Source organism: Molossus molossus, unplaced genomic scaffold (genome assembly GCF_014108415.1).
Source record: "Molossus molossus isolate mMolMol1 unplaced genomic scaffold, mMolMol1.p scaffold_m16_p_18, whole genome shotgun sequence".
NCBI classification, from domain to species: Eukaryota; Metazoa; Chordata; class Mammalia; order Chiroptera; family Molossidae; genus Molossus; species Molossus molossus.
In genome coordinates, this window is record NW_023425353.1 from 20759349 (window position 1) to 20779640 (window position 20292).

Below are 20292 nucleotides of genomic sequence, written 5' to 3' on the forward strand. Positions count from 1 at the left end.
TTTCCCCTCACAGTTTATTTGTTGGAGAATGTAGGTTTGTACTATAGTTTCCCACAGTATGGATTTTGCTAATTGCATCCCTTTGTTGTATTTAACATGTTCTTTTGGCCTTGGTATTTACTGTAATTAGAACCAGAGACTTGATCAGATTGATTGATTGATTGATTGATTTTTATCCTCACCCAAGGACATTTTTCCATTTTTTGTTTAGATAGAGTGGAAGGGAGAGAGAGAGAAAAACATTGATGTGAAAGGGACACATCGAGTGGCTGCCACCCTCACAACCCAAACAGGGCCAGGGACAAAGGTACATGCCCTTAGTGGGAACCGAACCTGGGTCTCTCTGGACCGCAGGCCAATGCTCTAACTGCTGAGCCAAACTGGCCAGGGCTGTTCATTTTCATATATCGTTAAGAACTACCAGATTTAAACATATTGCTGAGTTTTAACCCTTGATGCTCATGTTGTCCCTGGCTGGTTTCTATGTTTGTTTGACATGACCATGGTAAGAAGTCATTGATAGATTTTTTTTTTTTTATTGTCTAATGTTTTAAGATATTGGTAGGCTCATTCTTGTGCGGGGTGGAAATCGGTCATTTGCCAAGGAGTTACTGACATTAGCATTTGAAATCAGCATTTCAAAACTACTGCCTATGTAGTCAAAATTATATAGGGATATACTGCTACAGGGTTGGTCATTGTTTCTAGGATTTTCATTGGACAGACCTAGGAAAGTGTGTATGTGTGTTATATTTAAAGATAAAATACATTAAAGTTCATACTAGTGGTCTCAATTGATATTTAAGGCTACAAGATTTTTGTTCAGTGTCCTCTCTTTTAAGATCCATCTCTTTTTTTTTCACTCATGATAACGCTCTCAGTTCTCAAGGATATCACACAGATGATGGAATTAGAATGTCACATAACTACTTATTTATTTTATTCTACCTTTTTCATAACTATCTCAACATAACAGTAATTACTGTCCAACCAAAACTATTACTAAAACAGTTTAAATTTTTTCCAGTTCTTTCTTTCTCAATAGAATATCTTTCACTAGAGATACACTAATTACTGTGTTTTACAAATCACTTGGAATACTTCCTTTCTACCAACTATGTACACATTTAAGTTCTTTTTTTTCATTTTATTTATTTAAAATTAAATTTTTTTTTTAGGTAGGAAGAGTGGCATTTCTCCTAAAAAATCAAAATATATGACTCCAATGCAGCAGAAACTAAATGAAGTCTATGAAGCTGTAAAGAACTATACTGATAAGAGGGGTCGACGCCTCAGTGCCATATTTTTGAGACTTCCCTCCAGATCTGAGCTGCCTGACTACTATCTGACCATTAAAAAGCCCATGGACATGGAAAAAATTCGAAGTCATATGATGGCCAACAAATACCAAGATATAGACTCCATGGTTGAGGACTTTGTCATGATGTTTAACAATGCCTGTACATACAATGAGCCTGAGTCTTTGATCTACAAAGATGCCCTTGTGCTGCACAAAGTCCTGCTTGAAACTCGGAGAGACCTAGAAGGAGATGAGGACTCTCATGTTCCAAATGTTACCTTGCTGATTCAAGAGCTTATCCATAATCTTTTTGTGTCAGTCATGAGTCATCAGGATGATGAAGGAAGATGCTACAGTGATTCCTTAGCAGAAATTCCTGCTGTGGATCCCAACTTTCCAAACAAACCTCCTCTTACTTTTGATATAATTAGGAAGAGTGTTGAAAATAATCGCTATCGGCGGCTTGATTTATTTCAAGAGCATATGTTTGAAGTATTAGAAAGGGCAAGAAGGATGAATCGGTATGTTTTCAAAGCCATTTCTTTTTTTATAAACTGTAGTATTTAAAACAGTAGAAAGAATTCTTCTTTGATGTACTATTTCAGCTTTGGTGCATGATTACAATTGGTGGGGTGCTATTTTGAATTCTAATTAGCCAGAACTTCTAGGGAGAAAGCATCTAAATTTAGGACTAATAAGAAGGAGTAAGACAAAATTGAAGATCTGTTGAAAAGCATAACTTAAAATACAGCCTTACTGGGTGGGTGTGGCTCAGTGGTTGAACATTGACCCATGCACCAAGAGGTCACCAGTTTGATTCCTGGTCAGGGCACATGCCCAGGTTATAGGCCCATTCCCCAGTGGGGGACTTGTAGGAGGCTGCCAGTCGATGTTCTATCTCATTGATGTTTCCATCTCACTCTCCCTCTCCCTTCCTCTCTCTAAAATCAATAAAGAAAAAACAGCCTTTCAAAAAACTTTTTGTTAAAGGATAAAGTTTATACTTAGAAATAGTAATGTAATTTTCTTTTCTTTTTTTCCTCGCCCAAGGATATTTTTTTCCATTGATTTTTAGAAAGAGTGGAAGGGAGAGAGAAAGAGAAACATCAGTGTGAGAGAGACACATGATTGGTTGCCTCCCATGACTGGGGCCTGGGATTGAACCTGCAACCCAGGTATGGCTTGACCAGGAATCAAACTTGTGACCCTTTGGTCTGCAGGCTGACGCTCTAACCACTGAGCGAAAGCAGCCAGGGCAACACAATTTTTTTTTAAAGTTTGAGTTCAAGTCAAGCATACTTTAAATAAATTAAAAGTAGTTCTTAGGTATTGATCTGAGATTAAACTGATTTAAATTTGGTCACCATGTCAGGTACCTAAAAGGGCTTTTTTAAAAAAAAAATCTCAGATTTCTTACTTTACATACCTTCTACTGACATTACATGTTCTAAAAGAAGCAAATTTAAATTTCCATCAAGCTTAAATTCCCCTTTAATTTTGATTTGTCATACATCATTGCCAGACAACTATAGTATACTCAACTGTTAAAACAATTTCAGTTCAGCAATTCCAGTGTGTCTTCTTTGTGCTCTTGGAGTCACTTGGGGGAATGTAAAATCTTAAAGATACGGACTCTACCTTCTTGGAGTTTACAGTCTATCATGCTGAGAATTAGACCTTTAGGCAGTTGGCATGGGGTAATTCCATCTGGGGAGTTTGTGAAGCCTGCCTTTGCTTTGGATTTTGAAAGAAAAATTCATAGTAATGTTTGCTATTCCTGTTAAGCACCTGCTGTTTGAAAGTCATCATGCTAAGAACTTTATGTAGATAATCTCTAAATTCTAGATAATCTCTGAAATAGCCATTCTAGGTATGTGATAATCATCTCAGTTTGCATGTGAAGAAGTGCACAGACAGAGAGAGATGTTGCCCAAAGTCATACAACTAGTAAGTGTGGTGGCTCATTTTGTTCCCCACTGGAGAGGGCTAGGACTGAGACAGTCACCAAGACACCAGTCATGGGGCACAGCCCTGGGTGATAAGGCTTGAGCTCTCTGCTCTAAGAGCTTGGAGTCTGACAATTGGAATAGGACCTAGCTTAGGGAAAAATAATACCAGGCATGAGACAACATATAATTTGACATTTAGTAAAAACAGTGGAGTAAGTCACTGCACTAGAGTTCTAAAAAGGCTTAAGACATCAGGAAAAATGGAAGCATGGGTAGGATTCACATAAGACAAGTGGTATGAGTAAAGGCATATGGTTAGGAAATGAATATGGTGTGTTCAAGGGACAGGTCGAGTGGGGATCAGACTGGAGAGGCCCTTGAGTGACACATTTAGAAAATGGTCCTTATTCTTCAACAGTAGAAATAGAAAAAAAGATTCCTCACCAATAATGTGGAATAAGAGTTATTTCTTTTCCATCTTGAGTTTTTGTTCTTGTACATGCAGGGAATACTTAGTCTCCTAGATGAACAGATTCTTCATATTACTTTGTTTAAGTAAATAAAACAGAAAGGATAGGTCATGCCTGGGTGGTGTGGCTCTGAGGATTGAGCATCATCCATTGAACTGAGAGGTCCTGGTTCTATTCCTAATCAAGGCACTTGCCTGGATTGTGGGCTCCATCCCCAGTAGTGGGTATGCAGGAGTCAGCCAATTGATGTTTCTCTCTTACATCAATGTTTCTATCTCTCTCTCTCCCTATCTCTCTCTCACAAAAAAATATCAGTAAAAACATATGTTTTTAAAAAAGAAAGAATAGCCCTGGCTGGTTTGGCTCAAGCAGTTAGAGCATCGGCCTGCGGTCCAGAGAGACCGGGTTTAATTCCTGTTTAAGGGCAAGTACCCCGGTTGCAGTTTGTCCCCGGCCCCGGTTGGGGTCATGTGGGTGGCAGCCAATCGATGTGACTCTCTCACGTTGATGTTTCTCTCTTCCTCCCTCTCTCCGTCTCGCTCTATCTGAATATGAATGCAAAAAGTGTCCTCTGATGAGGATAGAAAAAGAAAGAAAGAAAGAATATATCATGTTTAATGGCTCTCTAAGGAATATCTATTACTAAACCACATAACATGATAGAATTATAAATCTGCCCCTTTTTTTCATTGTAACATTGATTACCAAAAGTGTGTTTTTACTTTTATACTTAAAATTCTAAGCTATTGCCCTAGGGTGGCAGGTTTGCCTCAGCGGTTAGAGCATCAGCCCATGGACTGAAAAGTTGCAGGTTCGATTCCTAGTCAAGGGCACATACCTGGTTTGCAGGTTTGTTCTCCGGCCCTGGTCAGGGTCGTGGGTGAGGCAACTGATCAGTGTGTCTCACATTGATGCTTTTCTCTACCCCCACCTCCACCTCTATCTCTTCCTCCCTTCCACTCTATCTAAAAATGAATGGAAAAATATTCTCGGGTAAAGATTAACAACAACAAAAAATTGTAAGGTATTATGAAGTGATTTTTAATTTCTGGTAAACAGTCTTCAGATATTTCTGTTCAGAAAACAAGCATCATAATAGTGTTATAGGAGTTTCTTCCCTTGGCTAGTTATATTTTTATTGCTGTCCTATAAGTATTAGCTGTAACCTGCAAATATTTTTAAAACCTTTCCAGAAACATCCATTTTGGTTGTTATTGGCATTATTTTTAGATTTTTTTACCAGTTCACCTTTTCTGATGAAGAGAAATGTTCTAGAGGCTTTGCTAAATTAAAGTCTGATGCTCTAGTAGTGGGTGTCAGCAGGCAGCTACTGGGTTTGCTACGCCTGCCATACTTCCCTGACTAGAATGTCTATATAACTGCTCCTAAGACTTTTGGTTACCTTGGTGAATAATTTTTCAGACCCTGGTATTCTTAGTTGATAGAATTATATTTGAGCCTTCCTTAGACCACAGTGGATTGAGATAGTAATAAAATGTCTACCAGTCTAAATTCTGAAGTTATTTTGCCTAGCTCTCTCATTTAAAAACTTAAAAAACAATTTTTTTTTCTTTATTGATTTTAGGGAGAGAGGAAGAGAGAGGGAGAGAGAAATAGAAACATTGATGAGAGAGAACGTCGATTGGCCACCTCCTGCATGGTCCCCACTGGGGGTTGGGCCCACAACCTGGGCATGTGCCCTGACTGGGAATCGAACTGGCAACCTCTTGGACGCTCAACCACTGAGCCACACCGGTTGGGCTCATTTAAAAACTTTTTAAAGTTTCCAGTATGATGCAGATAATTTGTTTCCATCTCTCACTGTGTTACCTCTGCTGGTTCCCCAGAATTATATAGTTATTTCTTGGAAACTAAAATGAACGCTGACCTGTAACCATCATAGGATCTGTCATGACTTTGCAGTTAGGTAAAATAGCCTGAGTCCTACCAGCCTATATAATCATGGTATACAAATCCAAAAAGAATATAATGTGTTGTTCCCTCAATTAAGAGAAAGTAAAGCCCTGGCCAGTTTTGCTCAGTGGTTAAAGTGTTGGCCTGCAGACCAAAGAGTCTCGGGTTCGATTCCAGTCAAGGGCACATGCAGTTTGGTTGCAGTTTGGTTCCTGGCCCTGGTCGATGTGTTTCTCTCACATCGATATTTCTTTCTCACTCTGTCTGAAAATAAATAGAAGAATATCCTCAGGTGAGGATAAAAAAAAAAGTTGTTGTTTTTTTTTTTTTAAAGAAGCAGCTATGTGTCAATAGATACTCTTGATGCTGTTATAGGACAGATTCCGAAATATATGAAGATGCAGTAGAACTTCAGCAGTTTTTCATTAAAATTCGTGATGAACTCTGCAAAAATGGAGAGATCCTTCTTTCACCAGCACTCAGCTATACTACAAAACATTTGCATAATGATGTGGAGAAAGAGAAAAAGGAAAAATTACCAAAAGAAATAGAGGAAGATAAACTAAAACGAGAAGAAGAAAAAAGAGGTTGGTTTCTTTTCAATTTGCTAAATATGAAGAAATATATGACTCTTTTTTAGCTTGTGGTGAAGAGTCCTGTTTGTATAAATGAAGACTCAGGGTGTTGACGCTTTTAAAATAGACATGGTAAGATGGAAATGTTCTTATTATCAGTTTGGTCATCAGACTGGAAAAGATTAGAAGTTACATGTGACATAGCTGTTATCCTGATATTTCAGGAACAGAGTCAATTAATTCAAAAGTGTGGGAGATTAATACTCTTAGCAGATAAGAACCTAAGGATAGAAAGCATTCTCAGCTGTGAGTACATCAAGGTTTTGCCCCATTGTTCAGCAGTATGGCTCTTCTCTTACAGACTCTAGGCCAGATAAGTAGGTGATATTTTAGCTGAACCTGATAACTAGAAGGAAATTTTTAATTGTATCCACCTAAAAATATTACTTTGATTTACTTGCCAGAAGTTAGAAATATTTTAACAGTGGGAACTTTTATTAGAAATTTGGCCATTTCTGATAAAGTTCAAGATCACAGATATCTAGAATATACGACTTTCTAAGGGTTATACTAGCCTTTAGTATCATATCTGTTCCTTAGGTTTTTGTTTTTTTCCTCTAGGCAAAAGATAAAATAAGTTGATTTGAAGCAAATTTTCATAAGCAGTGACATATGCAAAAAAAGGAAGAGAAAAGAACCTGGTTGGTGAGAATAATAATTTTACCAGCATAGGGCTAGCTGCACAAGCCAGCAACTTTGCTGACAGAGAGACTGTATTCATTTAGGATGGTGTTGAGGGGAAGGGGGAGGAGGGTCTCTGTCTTTGCTAGCAAAAACTGATTGATGCAGAAATAAATGGGGTAAACCTGCAGCTTTACTAGCTTGAGGTGATAGTGGATTTGAGGAATACCCTGAAAATTAGCTGTTGAAGAGCGGAAATGAGCTCTTCATACAGTCTTATATGTCTTGAAAACTATGCAAGTATAAGGGAGATACGAGAACTGGATGAAAAGCAAAATGCAAGGGATACTTGAAAGTTGATTACCACTTTGAATGCATTACTCAAGCCACATACATATCAATCATCAGAGGGTGAATCCTTAAAGGTTTGAGGTACTTGAATACAGTAATCACCTAAATCATTTGTTGACCCTTGGCTATGCAGACTTAGGAGCAACCCTTCATGTCATGTTTCTTAGTATACTTACAATGGGAGTTTCAAAGGAGAGAAGAGAAAGAAGAGGAGAAAAGTATTTGAACACATAATGGCTGAAAAGTCTCATGTTTGATGAAAAACTTTAACCAGCCCGGTAGCTGTGGCTCAGTAGATTGAGTGTTGTCCCATAGACTGAGGGGTCCCAGTTTGATTCCTAGTGGGGACACATGCCCAGGTTGCAGGCTCAATCCCCAATGGGGGCTGTACAGGAGGCAGCCGATTAATGTTTCTCTCTCACATCGATGTTTCTATTTCTCTGTCCCTTCCTCTCTTTCTTAAAAAAACCAATAAAAACATACTAAGAAAGAAAAACATTAACCTAGGGTTCCAGGAACACCAAGTAAGAGAACTACATCTAGATACATCATAAACTGCTGAAAGAGAAAATCTTAAAAGCAGCAAAACAACTCATAATGTCCAATAAAACAATAATATGTTAATGGCTTATAAGCAGTAGTAGAGTCCAGAAAGTAGTGGAATGATAATCAAAGTGCTGAAAGAGAAAACAACTGAACCAAGAATTTTATACCCAGCAAAACTATTCTTCAGAATGGAAGCTGGATAAGACATTCCCAGGTAAACAAAAACAGAGAATTCACTACTGGCAGATTTTCCATATCAGAAATAATAAAGGAAGAGCTTTGGGCCAAAAGAAAATGACACAGGTGATAACTCAAATCCATAAGAAGTACTGAAAAAGTATTGGAAATGCTAAATACGTGGGTAAATATAAAAGACTGTACCTGCATTTTTTCACTTGTTTTCTTTTAAAAACATTAGATTGTTTAAAAGGATAATTATTGTTATGTTTATAACATTTATAGAATTACAGCAGATCCTCAAAAATTTTGTTTAATGTCATTTCACTATAATGTTGGTAAAATGAAATAGGAACTTTTGTTTATATCACTCAGCCTGTAGTAAAAATTTGTTGTATGTCATTTTGCTTAAACTTGCTATCAACTATGCTAAGTGAGGACTTAATGTTTAGCCCAGGAATTACAGCGTCAGCTTGCAGATCAAAGGGTCGAGGGTTCAATTCCAGGCAAGAGCAGGTTACTTGAGTTGCAGGTTCGATCCCTGGCCCCAGTCAGGGTCATGCGGGAGGCAGCCAATTAATGTGTCTTTCACATCGTTGCTTCTCTCTCTTTTTCTCTCTCTCCCTCCCTCCCACTCTCTAAAAATCAATGGAAAAATATCCTCAGGTGAGGATTAACAAAAAAAAAAAAGGACAATAATAAGTGTGGTGAGAATGTGGAGAAATTTTTGGAACCCTCTTACATTGCTGGTGGGAATGCAAAGTGGTTCGGCCACTATGGAAAACAATTGGGCAATTCCTTTAAAAAAAACATTGACTTATAATATCCATTAGTTCCATTCCTAGGTGTATGTATACCCCAAAGAACTGAAAGCAGGGATTCAAACAGATACTTGTATACCAATGTTCATAACAGCATTATTCACAGCAGCCAAAAGGCAGAAACAGTGCAAATGTCAGCAGACACACAAATGCATAAATAAAATGTGGTATATACATAGAGTATGAAAAGTAACACATTTCTGATATATGCCACAACGTGGATAAACCTTGAAAATATGCTAACTGAAATACACTAGACATAAAAGGACAAATATTATATGATTCTATTTACATCAGGTACCTAGAATAGCAAATTCATGGAGACAGAGTAGATTAGAGGTTACCAGGACTGAGGGGAGGAGAAATGAGGAGTTATTACTTAATGGTTACAGAGTTTCTGTTTGGAGTAAAGAAAAAGTTTTGGAAATAGTGATTAGAGTTGGACAACACTGTGAATATAATTAATGCCATTGAATTATACACTTAAAGATGGTCTAAAAATAGCAAATTTTATGTGATAACGTATTTTACCACAATTTTTAAAAATAAATGTTATATACCAAAAAACATTGAATTGTATATTTTATATTTAAAGTGTGAATTATATCTCAATAAAACTTTTAAAAAATGATAGCAGAGGAGGATGTGGGATAAGATTGATGTTTCATAGTACAAACTTGGAACAAGTAGTAAATGAGCCACGGAGGTCTAATGCACAGTATAATTAATATAGACAACAGTATTGTACTATAATTATGTAATGTGATAAATATTACTACAACGGCAGCAATATATAAATTTATCAAAGTAGCACTTTGTGCATCTTAAATTTACAAATGTCGCATTTATTCAATTAAAAATTTTTAATGATGGCAAAAAGGAAACATTTAGAGAAGGATTACCAGTGGTTCTCAACCTTCCTAATGCCGTGGCCCTTTAATACGGTTTCTCGTGTTGTGGTGACCCCAAACCATAAAATTATTTTTGTTGCTACTTCATAACTGTAATTTTGTTACTGTTATGAATTGCCATTGGAAATATGTGTTTTCCGATGGTCTTAGGCAACCCCTGTGAAAGGGTCGTTCAACTCCCCAAAGGGGTCATGACCCACAGGTTGAGAACCACAGGATTAGAAGATAAAATTGAAATCTGTGAAGAAATAGAACAACATCAAATGGAAATAAAGAAAGAAAGGGGTAACTAAAAGATCTGCCCAGAGGCCCAGAATCCAAATAACTGCAGGACACAGGTCTGCTAAGTTTCTACCACTATACATGTATCCACTGTCCAAATAACATTTTCTCCCGAGCTTTCAACTGCCAAAATGTTGATGTCTGTTTCTCTACCAACAGTCTATTCAAGGCAGCCTAGGCTATTTTTCTTTTCTTTTTTTTTTAATTTAATTAATTTATTTTTGATACAAATGTTTCTCATTTTCCCCCCATTGATTCCCTCCTCACCACCCTCACCACCCTGTCTCCAGCTTTGTCGTTTATGTCCATTGTTCATTCATACATACATATAAGTTCTGTGGATTATCTCTCCCCCACCACCACCTCTTCTGGGGATTGTCAGTCTGTACCCCACTTCCATGTCTCTGGGACTGCTCCAATCTTCAGACTGTTATGTTCATTATATTCCACAAATAAGTGAGATCATATGATACTTGTCTTTCTCTGTTTGGCTTGTTTCACTTAGGATGATACTTTCCAGGTCCGTCCATGTCATCTCAAAGGATAAGAGATCTTTCTTTCTTACAGCTGCATAGTACTCCATTGTGTATATGTACCACAGCTTTTTTATCCATTCGTCTACTGATGGACATTTGGGCCGTTTTCAGATCTTAGCTATTGTAAATAGTACTGCTACAAACATGGGGGTACATATATTCTTTCTGATTGGTGTTTCAGGCTTCTTAGAGTATATTCCTAGAAGTGGGATCGCTGGGTCAAATGGGAGTTCAATTTTTAATTTTTTGAGGTAACACAATAGTGTTTTCCATAGTGGCTGCACCAGTCTGCATTCCTACCAGCAGTGTACAAGAGTCCCCTTTTCTCCACACCCTCCCCAACACTTGTTGTTTGATTATTTGTTGATGGCGACCATTCTGACATGTGTGTGGTGATACCTTATTGTTGTTTTAATTTGCATCTCTCTGATGCTTAGTGATGTTGAGCATTTTTCATATGTCTCTTGGCCATTTGTCTGTCTATTTAGTTCCTCTGCCCATTTTTTAATTGGGTTCTTTGTCTTCCTTTTGTTCAGTTGTATGAGCACTCTATATATGTTGGAAGTTAACCCCTTATCTGATATATCATTGGCAATTATGCTCTCCCATACAGTGGGTTGCCTTTCCATTGTGATGATTGTTTCTTTTGCTGTGCAGAAGCTTTTTAGTTTGATGTAGTCCATGTGTTCATTTTCTCCTTTGTTTCTGTTAGGCTAAATTTTCTGTCATGCTCCTCGAAATTCTTTCAGTCTCTGATTACTACCCAATTCCAAAGTCACTTCCATATTTTTTAGATATTTATCATAGTAACATTTGTCTACCAGGTACCAAAATCTGATCTAAATACCATCAACTCAAACATCTCAAATCTTATTTAAATTATCTAAATTAGGTATATGGGTGAGGCTCTGATTGTGAACCATCCTAGGAAACAATTTGTGGACCTGTGAAACTGAAGGGGGCGGGGGGAGTCCTCTGCTCCTACAGTATAGTGATGGGACATGCATAGGCTAAGAGCAACATTCCCATTCAAAGGGGAGAAATGGAAGAGAAAAAGTCATCAATTTCAAAATCCAGCTGGGCAGACTTCATTTGCTTTCAAGGCCTGGAAATAGTCCTCTGCAGCTCAGTACTCTGCCCTCTGAATCGTCCTTTTTCATGAAAGTTAGCATATATTTATAACTGAGTTGTTTAATCAGCCTGTTTTCCTATCTCTAGAATTTGGGGAGTTTAATAGCCCTCTTTCATTTTGTACTTTCTCTGTTTCCTTTCAGCCCAGTTGACAGTGTTCCTACTGGCATAAAATTCTCAAGAACCTTGTGAATATGCTGTATATGTTACAGGGATTCATTTGATTAATCAACTGTTAGATAACATTTTCCACCAAAATTAGAAAAGCTATAACAAAAATATAAGGATCTAGTATACCAATGTTAGAGAGGTAATGGAGAAACTAACCCCTTGTACTAAACAATAAAGGACATAAATTGGTATAGACTTTTAGGGGTCAGTTTAGAATATGCATTTTTAAAATATTTGGGCCCAGCTGGTGTGGCTCAGTGGTTGAGCATTGACCCATGCACCAAGAGGTCTTCGGTTCAGTTCCTTGTCAGGGCACATGCCCAGGTTGCGGGCCCAATCCCCAGTAGGGGGCATGCAGGAAGTGGCCAATCATTATTTTCTCTCATCAGTATTTCTACCTCTCTCTCCCTCTCCCTTCCTCTCTAAAAGTCAATAAAGAAAATATATTTAAAAAAGAAAGAAAGAAAAAGAGTTTTGAGTAGAGGCTGTTGGGAATATGGATGTTACACTATTTGTCTTGAATCCTGCCTTTGAATGTCTAGAAAAGAATTAAATGTGTTAGCATGTATTGTTTGTATCCTACATTTGATTCCAACTTTTTTTTAATGAGAACCTCTTTGTCTTTTTTACCTAAGAGGCTGAAAAGAGTGAAGATTCCTCGGGTGCTGCAGGCCTCTCAGGTTTACATCGCACATATAGCCAGGACTGCAGCTTTAAGAACAGCATGTACCATGTTGGAGATTATGTCTATGTAGAGCCCGCGGAAACCAACCTACAACCACATATAGTCTGTATTGAGAGACTGTGGGAAGACTCTGCTGGTAAGTTCATTTTATTCTTTTATTTTATTTTGAATATATTTTTATTGATTTTTTTTTTAGAGAGAGAGGATGGGAGAGAGAGAGAAACATCGATCAGCTGCCTCCTGCAAGCCCCCTCATGGGGATTGAGCTTGCAACCCAGGCATGTACCCTGACCAGGAATGAAAACGGGTCCTCTCAGTCCATGGGACAATGCTTTATTCACTGAGCCACACCAGCCGGGTTGGTAAGTTCATTTTAAATTGAACACATTTGTAAGATGTGAATGTTTTATTCCTTGGTCCTTGGAAGAAAATTATAATTCAGACATTTTATGTCTTCTTACAATAGTTGTTCTACAATGTATAAAATATAATTAAGCACCCATTGTATGAAAAACTTAGGGTCTAGCAATGGAGCAGTGACACAGTTGAGTCAAAAGAAATGAAACTTTGAAATCTCGTTGAGATGTATTCATTCAACTGATATTTATTAAAAACACACCATGAGCCCTGGCTGGTTGGGCTCAGCGGTTAGAGCGTCAGCCTGCATGTGGACTAAAGGATTGCAGTTTTAATTCCTGGTCAAGGACATGTACCTGGGTTACAGGTTTGATCCCTGCCCCATGTAGGAGGCAACCAATTGATGTGTCTCTCTCACATCAGTGTTTTCATCTCTCTTCCTCCCTCTCTTCCCTTCTGTCTAGAAAATCAATGAAAAAATATCCTCGGGTGAAGATTAAAAAATGAATTAATAAAAACATGACATGAGCCAAACTCTGTAGGATGATAGATTCAGAAGATCAAAACCCCGGGCAAAACCATTCCAATAAAAATCACAAATAAAATATTTTATAGAGAGACATGTGCCTTGGCTTAGAATTTAATATTAAAAAGGAACAATTATCTTTAACTTGAAACGTGGAGAATGAATAGTCATTAGTGAAGCCTAAAGCAGGCAGAAATGTGATCCAGGCAATCCAATTCTTTCAGCTGTTCATGATGTAAAATACTTTTGTATTTCTGACCCCAGTAGAGTAGAGCAGGTCTCATCACTTTCCTCATTCTATGTGTTATATATCTTTTAATATGAGAGGGAAATTAGCATTTTTTAGGCTTTATTACACTTCATTATTTTAAAGTATTATTTCTTCTAAGATGATTACATTAAGGAACGTGGCCTAAAAAGCACATTGGTACGTTCAGGCCATGGCAGAATGGATGAATTTGTTCATTTTGCAAAGAATATGTGATTTCCGTTCATGGTAATTCTCTTTCTCTTTTTGTTTTTGAGGCGAAAAATGGTTGTATGGTTGTTGGTTTTATCGGCCAAATGAAACATTCCATCTGGCTACACGAAAATTCCTAGAAAAAGAAGTTTTTAAGAGTGACTATTACAATAAAGTTCCCGTTAGTAAAATTCTAGGAAAATGTGTGGTCATGTTTGTTAAGGTAAGAAAATCATTAGTCCCCAACGTATAAATCATTCCATGGGAATAAAATTTGTAAACACAAGAAATTGATACTTATAAAATTAGGAGCTCTGTTTTAAGCTGTTTGGAAAAAATATTTTTTTAAGCTGTGTCTGTGTGGATTTATATGAAGATTTAGGAAGAAGTTAACGTGAACATGAAGGTGAAAGAACCTTTGGCTGTCTACACTATGTAACTATATGCACTCAGATTAAAGTTTTTTATATTGCCAGACTATTTTTTAAGGATAACATTTTCTGAAAGATCATTATAACTTGCTAGTGTGGTTTTCAGGTAATAAGAAGCACTTTTTGTATATCTATCTGATATAGGCACCAGAGCCCTGCCCATAGCTTTAAGGAACATTATAGCTGTATTAAATAACTAATGTATTTTCAAAGGGGCAATTGTTAGGCTAAATAAGCTAAATGTTATGTATTTATTAAAGTCATACTGAAGCAAGGAAATACTACTTGATCTCAAGCCACTTACCATTTGTTGTTAACTGTCAGAAAGTCTAAACAGTTTAACTTTTGTTTGTTTAGTTGGTGTTTATTTTGGGGTTTTTTTTTTTGTTTATTGATTTTCAGAAAACTCACCTAATTAATTTTATTCTTATATCCCCTAGGAATACTTTAAATTATGCCCAGAAAACTTTCGAGATGAGGATGTTTTTGTCTGTGAATCACGGTATTCTGCCAAAACCAAATCTTTTAAGAAAATTAAACTGTGGACCATGCCCATCAGTTCAGTTAGGTTTGTCCCTCGGGATGTTCCCTTGCCCGTAGTCCGAGTGGCCTCTGTATTTGCAAATGCAGATAAAGGGGATGATGAGAAGAACACAGACAACTCAGAAGACAGTCGAACTGAAGACAGTTTTAACTTGGAAAAGGTATGTAGATAATAGCCACACAGAAAAGAATTTTACATTTCAAAATAAGCAATATAAAACCTTAATCAAACCCTGGCTCAGCTGATTAGAGTGTTGTCCTGTACACCATAAGGTCTCGGGTTCAATTCCCAGTCAGGATAAATACCTAGGTGTTTTGAGTTTGGTCCCTGGTTAGGGCGCATATGAAAAGCAACCAATTAAGGATTTTCTCTTACGTTGATGTTTCTTTCTTTCTCCATTCCTCTTTCTAAAATCAATAAACATATCCTCAGGTGAGGATTAAAAAAAAAGTAAAACTTAGTCAAACAGAAAGAAGGGAACTTATAAAGGAAAAACAGAAATTAATACTTAGACAACAGAACAGTATAATTAAAAAGTAAATTCTTGTGGGTGGCAACCAGTCGATGTGTCTCTCTCTCTGGCATCAATGTTTTTCTCTCTCTCTCTCCCTCCCTCTCTCCCTCCTGCTCTATTTGAAGATCTGAAGATGAAAGCAAAAATGTCTTCATGTGAGGATTAAAAAAAAAAAGTAAATCCAAGTGCTAATCCTCTGACAGGTCCAATGAGATAAATTACTAACCATCCTAATAAAGAAAAAAAAGAAGGGAATTAAGCTCAGACATTTAAAATGTGGAAGAAATTTAAAGTTGTCTATGTTTTTGTTAATAACTTTGAAAACCCAAATAATTTTGTAGGATAATATAAAATTACTAAGGTGGACAATAATATGAAGACATTTTTTTTAAATGTCAAAGAGCTAACCCTGAAGAGTATTCAGATCAGATAATTCCATAGGTGGATTCTTTTAACCCTTTAAGAGACCTATAATTCTAATGTTTAAATTATTTCAGAGCATGGAGAACAAAGAAAACTTCCTGGTTTGTTTTACAAAGCAAGAATAATATTGATTTCAAAGCCTGACAAAATAAAAACAAAAAGTGCAGTTTAGTCTCACAAATGTTGATGCAAAAAAGATACCTGAGGAGAAAAGTATTTTTACAAGTGAAATCAAATTAGTTATTTAAGAACATGACCAAGTTCATTCTAAGAATGCAAGGATTGTTTAAAATTAGGAAAGCTCACTAATTTCATTAATTAATAGATTAAAGAAACAATTACTTGATAAAGTACACTGCTTGTGTTGTTTTCTTTTTGTGTGTATGTTTAATTCATCACTTGGTATTTTTTTCATTTATCTTCAGACAGAGTGGGAGGAAGGGAAAGAAAGAAAGAGAAACATCAGTGTGAGAGAGAGACATCAACTGGTTGCCTCTCAACCCCAACCAGGGCTAGGAACGAACTGCAACCGAGGTATATGCCCTTGACCAGAATCGAACCTAAGACTCTTTGGTCTGTGGGCCGATACTCTAACTGCTGAGCCAAACCAGACAGGGCTTAAGTTTCCTCAAAGTGATTTTTTAAAAATTAATTTTTGTACATTGAGCCTATAAAAGAAGTTTCTTTTCAAGTTATACGCATAACAGAGGTGCTTGCTGTACCTTTACCTATATTTTTCTGAAAGTCAGTGTAGTTAGACAAACAAAAGTAGTGAAAATACTGATATTAGAGGCAAGATTTTTATTTTTCAGATAAAGGGGAGAAATTAAAAGTTTCTGAAACAAGTAGAAATTTCCAAATCTGTATACAAGTCAATAGCTTTCTTATATAAACACAATTCATAAGACTTTTGAAGGGAAAATGGAAACATTGCATATACTTTAATAGCCAGTCTACTGAAGGACATAAAAGACTTGAATAAATTGTTTCTGGAATTCAACAAAATTATTTTAGCATTCTTATGAAGGAATAAATATGTGACAGTCACCAGAAAAAAAGAAAAAGAAAACAATCAAGCATGCTTTGACAGCATTTGAGATCCTGCTCCCCAGTATATGTCATCAAAAAAAAAAAGAATGTTTGAGTTGACAGGTGTTACATTTTACAAAACTACATTTAAAAATTTGAAATACTAGCTGAGGACTAGTTAATGAAAGAAATAAGCTTTTCGCAATTAAATCCAGAATATTAAGGTAGTATTTTAAATCAGTAGGAGTGGATGGAATCAAATAATACTTGAAAAACTGGTAGCCATTTGAAAAAGAAAAGGAAAACAACAAAAAAAATCTGCACTCTTCCTTACTTCATATCCAAAATAAGTAAGATATAAACATAAAAAAGGAAGAATGAGATAGCCCAGCCAGTGTGGCTCAATGGTGGAGCATCGATCCATGCACCAAGAGGTTGCCAGTTCAGTTCCTGGTCAGGACACATTCCCAGGTTGTGGGCCCAATCCCCATTGGGGGGCATGCAGGTGGCAGCCAGTTGATGTTCTCTCCCATTGATATTTCCATCTCTCCCTCTCTCTTCCTCTTTCTAAAATCAATAAAGAAACATTATTTAAAAAGAAAGAAACAAACAGTATTGGCTAAAAAGAAAGTACTAATTTTTAACATAAGTATATTTACTATATTTATCTATAATATTTTATTCATTTATAAGCTTAAAGTGAGTTCTTTCTTTGCTTTGATGTAAAATGCAGTAATCATAAAGGAAAAAAATGATAATTTTGATTATTTTATTGACTTGCAATTGAATATATTAATACATTTAATAAAACAGTCAGTGGACTATTGTTTCTAATGTACAAAGAGCTCTTAGAAGTCTAAGAAAAAAGTAACACTAAAAAAATGGGCAAAGGAACAAATAGATCATTTATAGAAGGAAGGCAACCAAAAGACAAGAGAAAACGTGTTAACCTAATAGTTTTCAAAATGCCTAACAGATTGGCAAGAATTCTAAATTAAAAACATGCAGCCTGGTATGGGGGCAACACACACTCATCTCCCATTGATGACATTGCCTTTGACACTGCAATTTGATGAAGGAATGTGCTCCCACATAGAATTCAAAAAGGTGCACCAAAGGATACTGTACAAGGAGTAACATTAGTGCACTCATTAAATTCAATTTTTTTTTTAAAGAAAGGAAACAGCCTTGCCTGGTTTGACTCAGCAGTCAGAGTGTCGCCCCGCAGACCAGAGAGTTCCGGTTTGGTTCCCGCTAAGGGCATATACCTCGGTTGCAGTTCATCCCCGGCCCTGGTTGGGGTTGTGTGGGTGGCAACCAGTCAGTGTGTCTCTCTCACATTGATGTTTCTCTCTCTCTTCCTCCATCTCTCCCTCCCGCTCTATCTGAAGATAAATGCAAAAATGTACTCCGGTGAGGATAAAATAAGAAAAAGAAAGGAAACAAAAATGTGTGTTCGTATATGTGAACATGAAAACAACATGGAAAACTGTACTGAACCTGGTGGTTATCTTGAGTTAGATCACAGAAGACTTTTGTTTTCTAAGTTTTATATCCTCTAATGTTTGAATTATTTCCAAAAAATAAAATTCTTTTATATAATCAAGAAAGACAAAGTTTTAAAATTGTTAATGTAAAAACTGGAAAAAATTGAATTCTTAGTGTCTTAGAAAAAAATATTCATTTTTGTATGCCAATACATTATATTTCTTACGTTTTACCAATATATGTAGGAATCATAGTGATATTAACTTTAAAAGAAGAAATATCAATGGAAGCCAATGTGAAATTAGATTTTGTTATTTGTATTATTAGAATTCATAAGTCCCCAAGGTACTCTTTATGTATGAATTACTGTTTTGCCTGTTATTTTGATATTACTTGGCCAAGACAAATCATTCTAAGACCTTTTTTAAAGAGTAACTTTAGAACAGAACCCATTCCTAAAATAAAAAAGGTATTCTGTTTTTAAAAATTAGAGTTCAGCCCTGGCCAGTTTGGCTCAGCTGTTAGAGCGTCGGCCTGCGGTCCGGAGAGACCCGGGTTCGGTTCCCGCTAAGGGCACGTACTTCGGTTGCAGTTTGTCCCCGGCCCTGGTTGGTCGTGCGGGTGGTAACCACTCGATGTGTCCCTTCACGTCGATGTTTCTCTCTCTCTATCCCTTCCTCTCTCTCCCTCCCACTCTATCTGTACAAAAAATGGAAAAATATCCTCAGGTGAGGATAAAAAGAAAGGAAAAATAATAATAATAATAAAAAAATAAAAATTATAGTTCACATACAATATTATATTAGTTTCAAGTGTGCAACATAATAATTCAACACTTACAACGTGATCACCATGATATGTCTAATAACCTGTCACTGTACAAAGTGATTACAGTACTATTGGCTATATTTGCTGTGCTGTACATTACATCCCCATGACATATTTATTTATTTTTAATTCCTCACCTGAGGATACTTTTTCTGTTTATCATCAGATAGAGTGGGAGGGAGGGGGAGAGAGAGAGAGAGAGAGAGAGAGAGAGTGAGAGAACAACATCGATGTGATAGAACCACATCTACTGGGGTTACCTCCCACACGACCCCACCAAGGCCAGGGACTAACTGCAACCTAGGTTCATGCCCTTGACTGGAATCGAGCCTGCAACTCATTGGTCCGTGGGCCAACACTCTAACTGCTGAGCCATACTGGCCAGAGCATGACTTAATTTATTTTGTAACTGGAAGATTGTACCTCTTAACACATTGCGTATTGCATAGAAATCTCTAAGACATAGGCCAGGGACCGCGCATTTTTGGGCAAACTGCATGTTAGGTTCTGAGCTGCACTCACTTGAACCAGTAGATGTCCATTCCCTAACTACTTCAAACATATAGAACGATGTGCTGTTTTTCTTTTTTTTTTTTTATCCTCACCCGAGGACATTTTTCCATTTTTTGTACAGATAGAGCAGGAGGGAGAGAGAGGAAGAGAGAGAGAGAGGGAAACATCGATGTGAAAGGGACACATCGAGTGGCTGCCACCCGCACGACCAACCAGGGCCGGGGACAAACTGCAACCGAGGTACATGCCCTTAGCGGGAACCAAACCCAGGTCTCTCCAGACCGCAGGCGGACGCTCCAACCGCTGAGCCAAACCGGCCAGGGCCGATGTGCTGTTTTTCTAACTTTGACCCTCAGGGCGAAGAGTCACAAATAAAATAATCCTATATTACCCTGAGTTTCAAAAACTGAAATAGCTAATGCAAGTGCAAACCCGAGTTAACTCATGCGCAGTCCGCAACGTTTGGGCAGGAAAACACGAGTTAACTCGTGAGCGGTCAAAAATGTGTTAATACTCTTTACCTTTCGCCCATCTCCTCTGGCAAGAAAACAAAAGTGGCCCTGGCCGGTGTGGCTCAGTTTGTTCTGTTTCATTTTGTTTCATTTTTTTAGATTACACCTGTAAGTGAAATTATATGGTATTTGTCTTTCTCTGTGCAACTTATTTCACTTAGCATAAT

General features: G+C 37.1%; 1 protein-coding gene across 11 annotated transcripts in view; it reads left to right on the plus strand.

Annotated features, from left to right (window-relative positions):
- PBRM1 (polybromo 1) overlaps positions 1-20292 on the plus strand; it is a 127973-nt gene that overhangs the window by 70179 nt on the left and 37502 nt on the right. For all 11 annotated transcript variants that reach the window (XM_036266813.1, XM_036266815.1, XM_036266818.1 and 8 more), the window contains 5 exons: positions 1179-1821; positions 6009-6220; positions 12451-12636; positions 13909-14066; positions 14715-14978. In XM_036266813.1, coding sequence (XP_036122706.1) covers positions 1179-1821; positions 6009-6220; positions 12451-12636; positions 13909-14066; positions 14715-14978 — 1463 coding nt within the window. The remainder of the gene's footprint in view (positions 1-1178; positions 1822-6008; positions 6221-12450; positions 12637-13908; positions 14067-14714; positions 14979-20292) is intronic.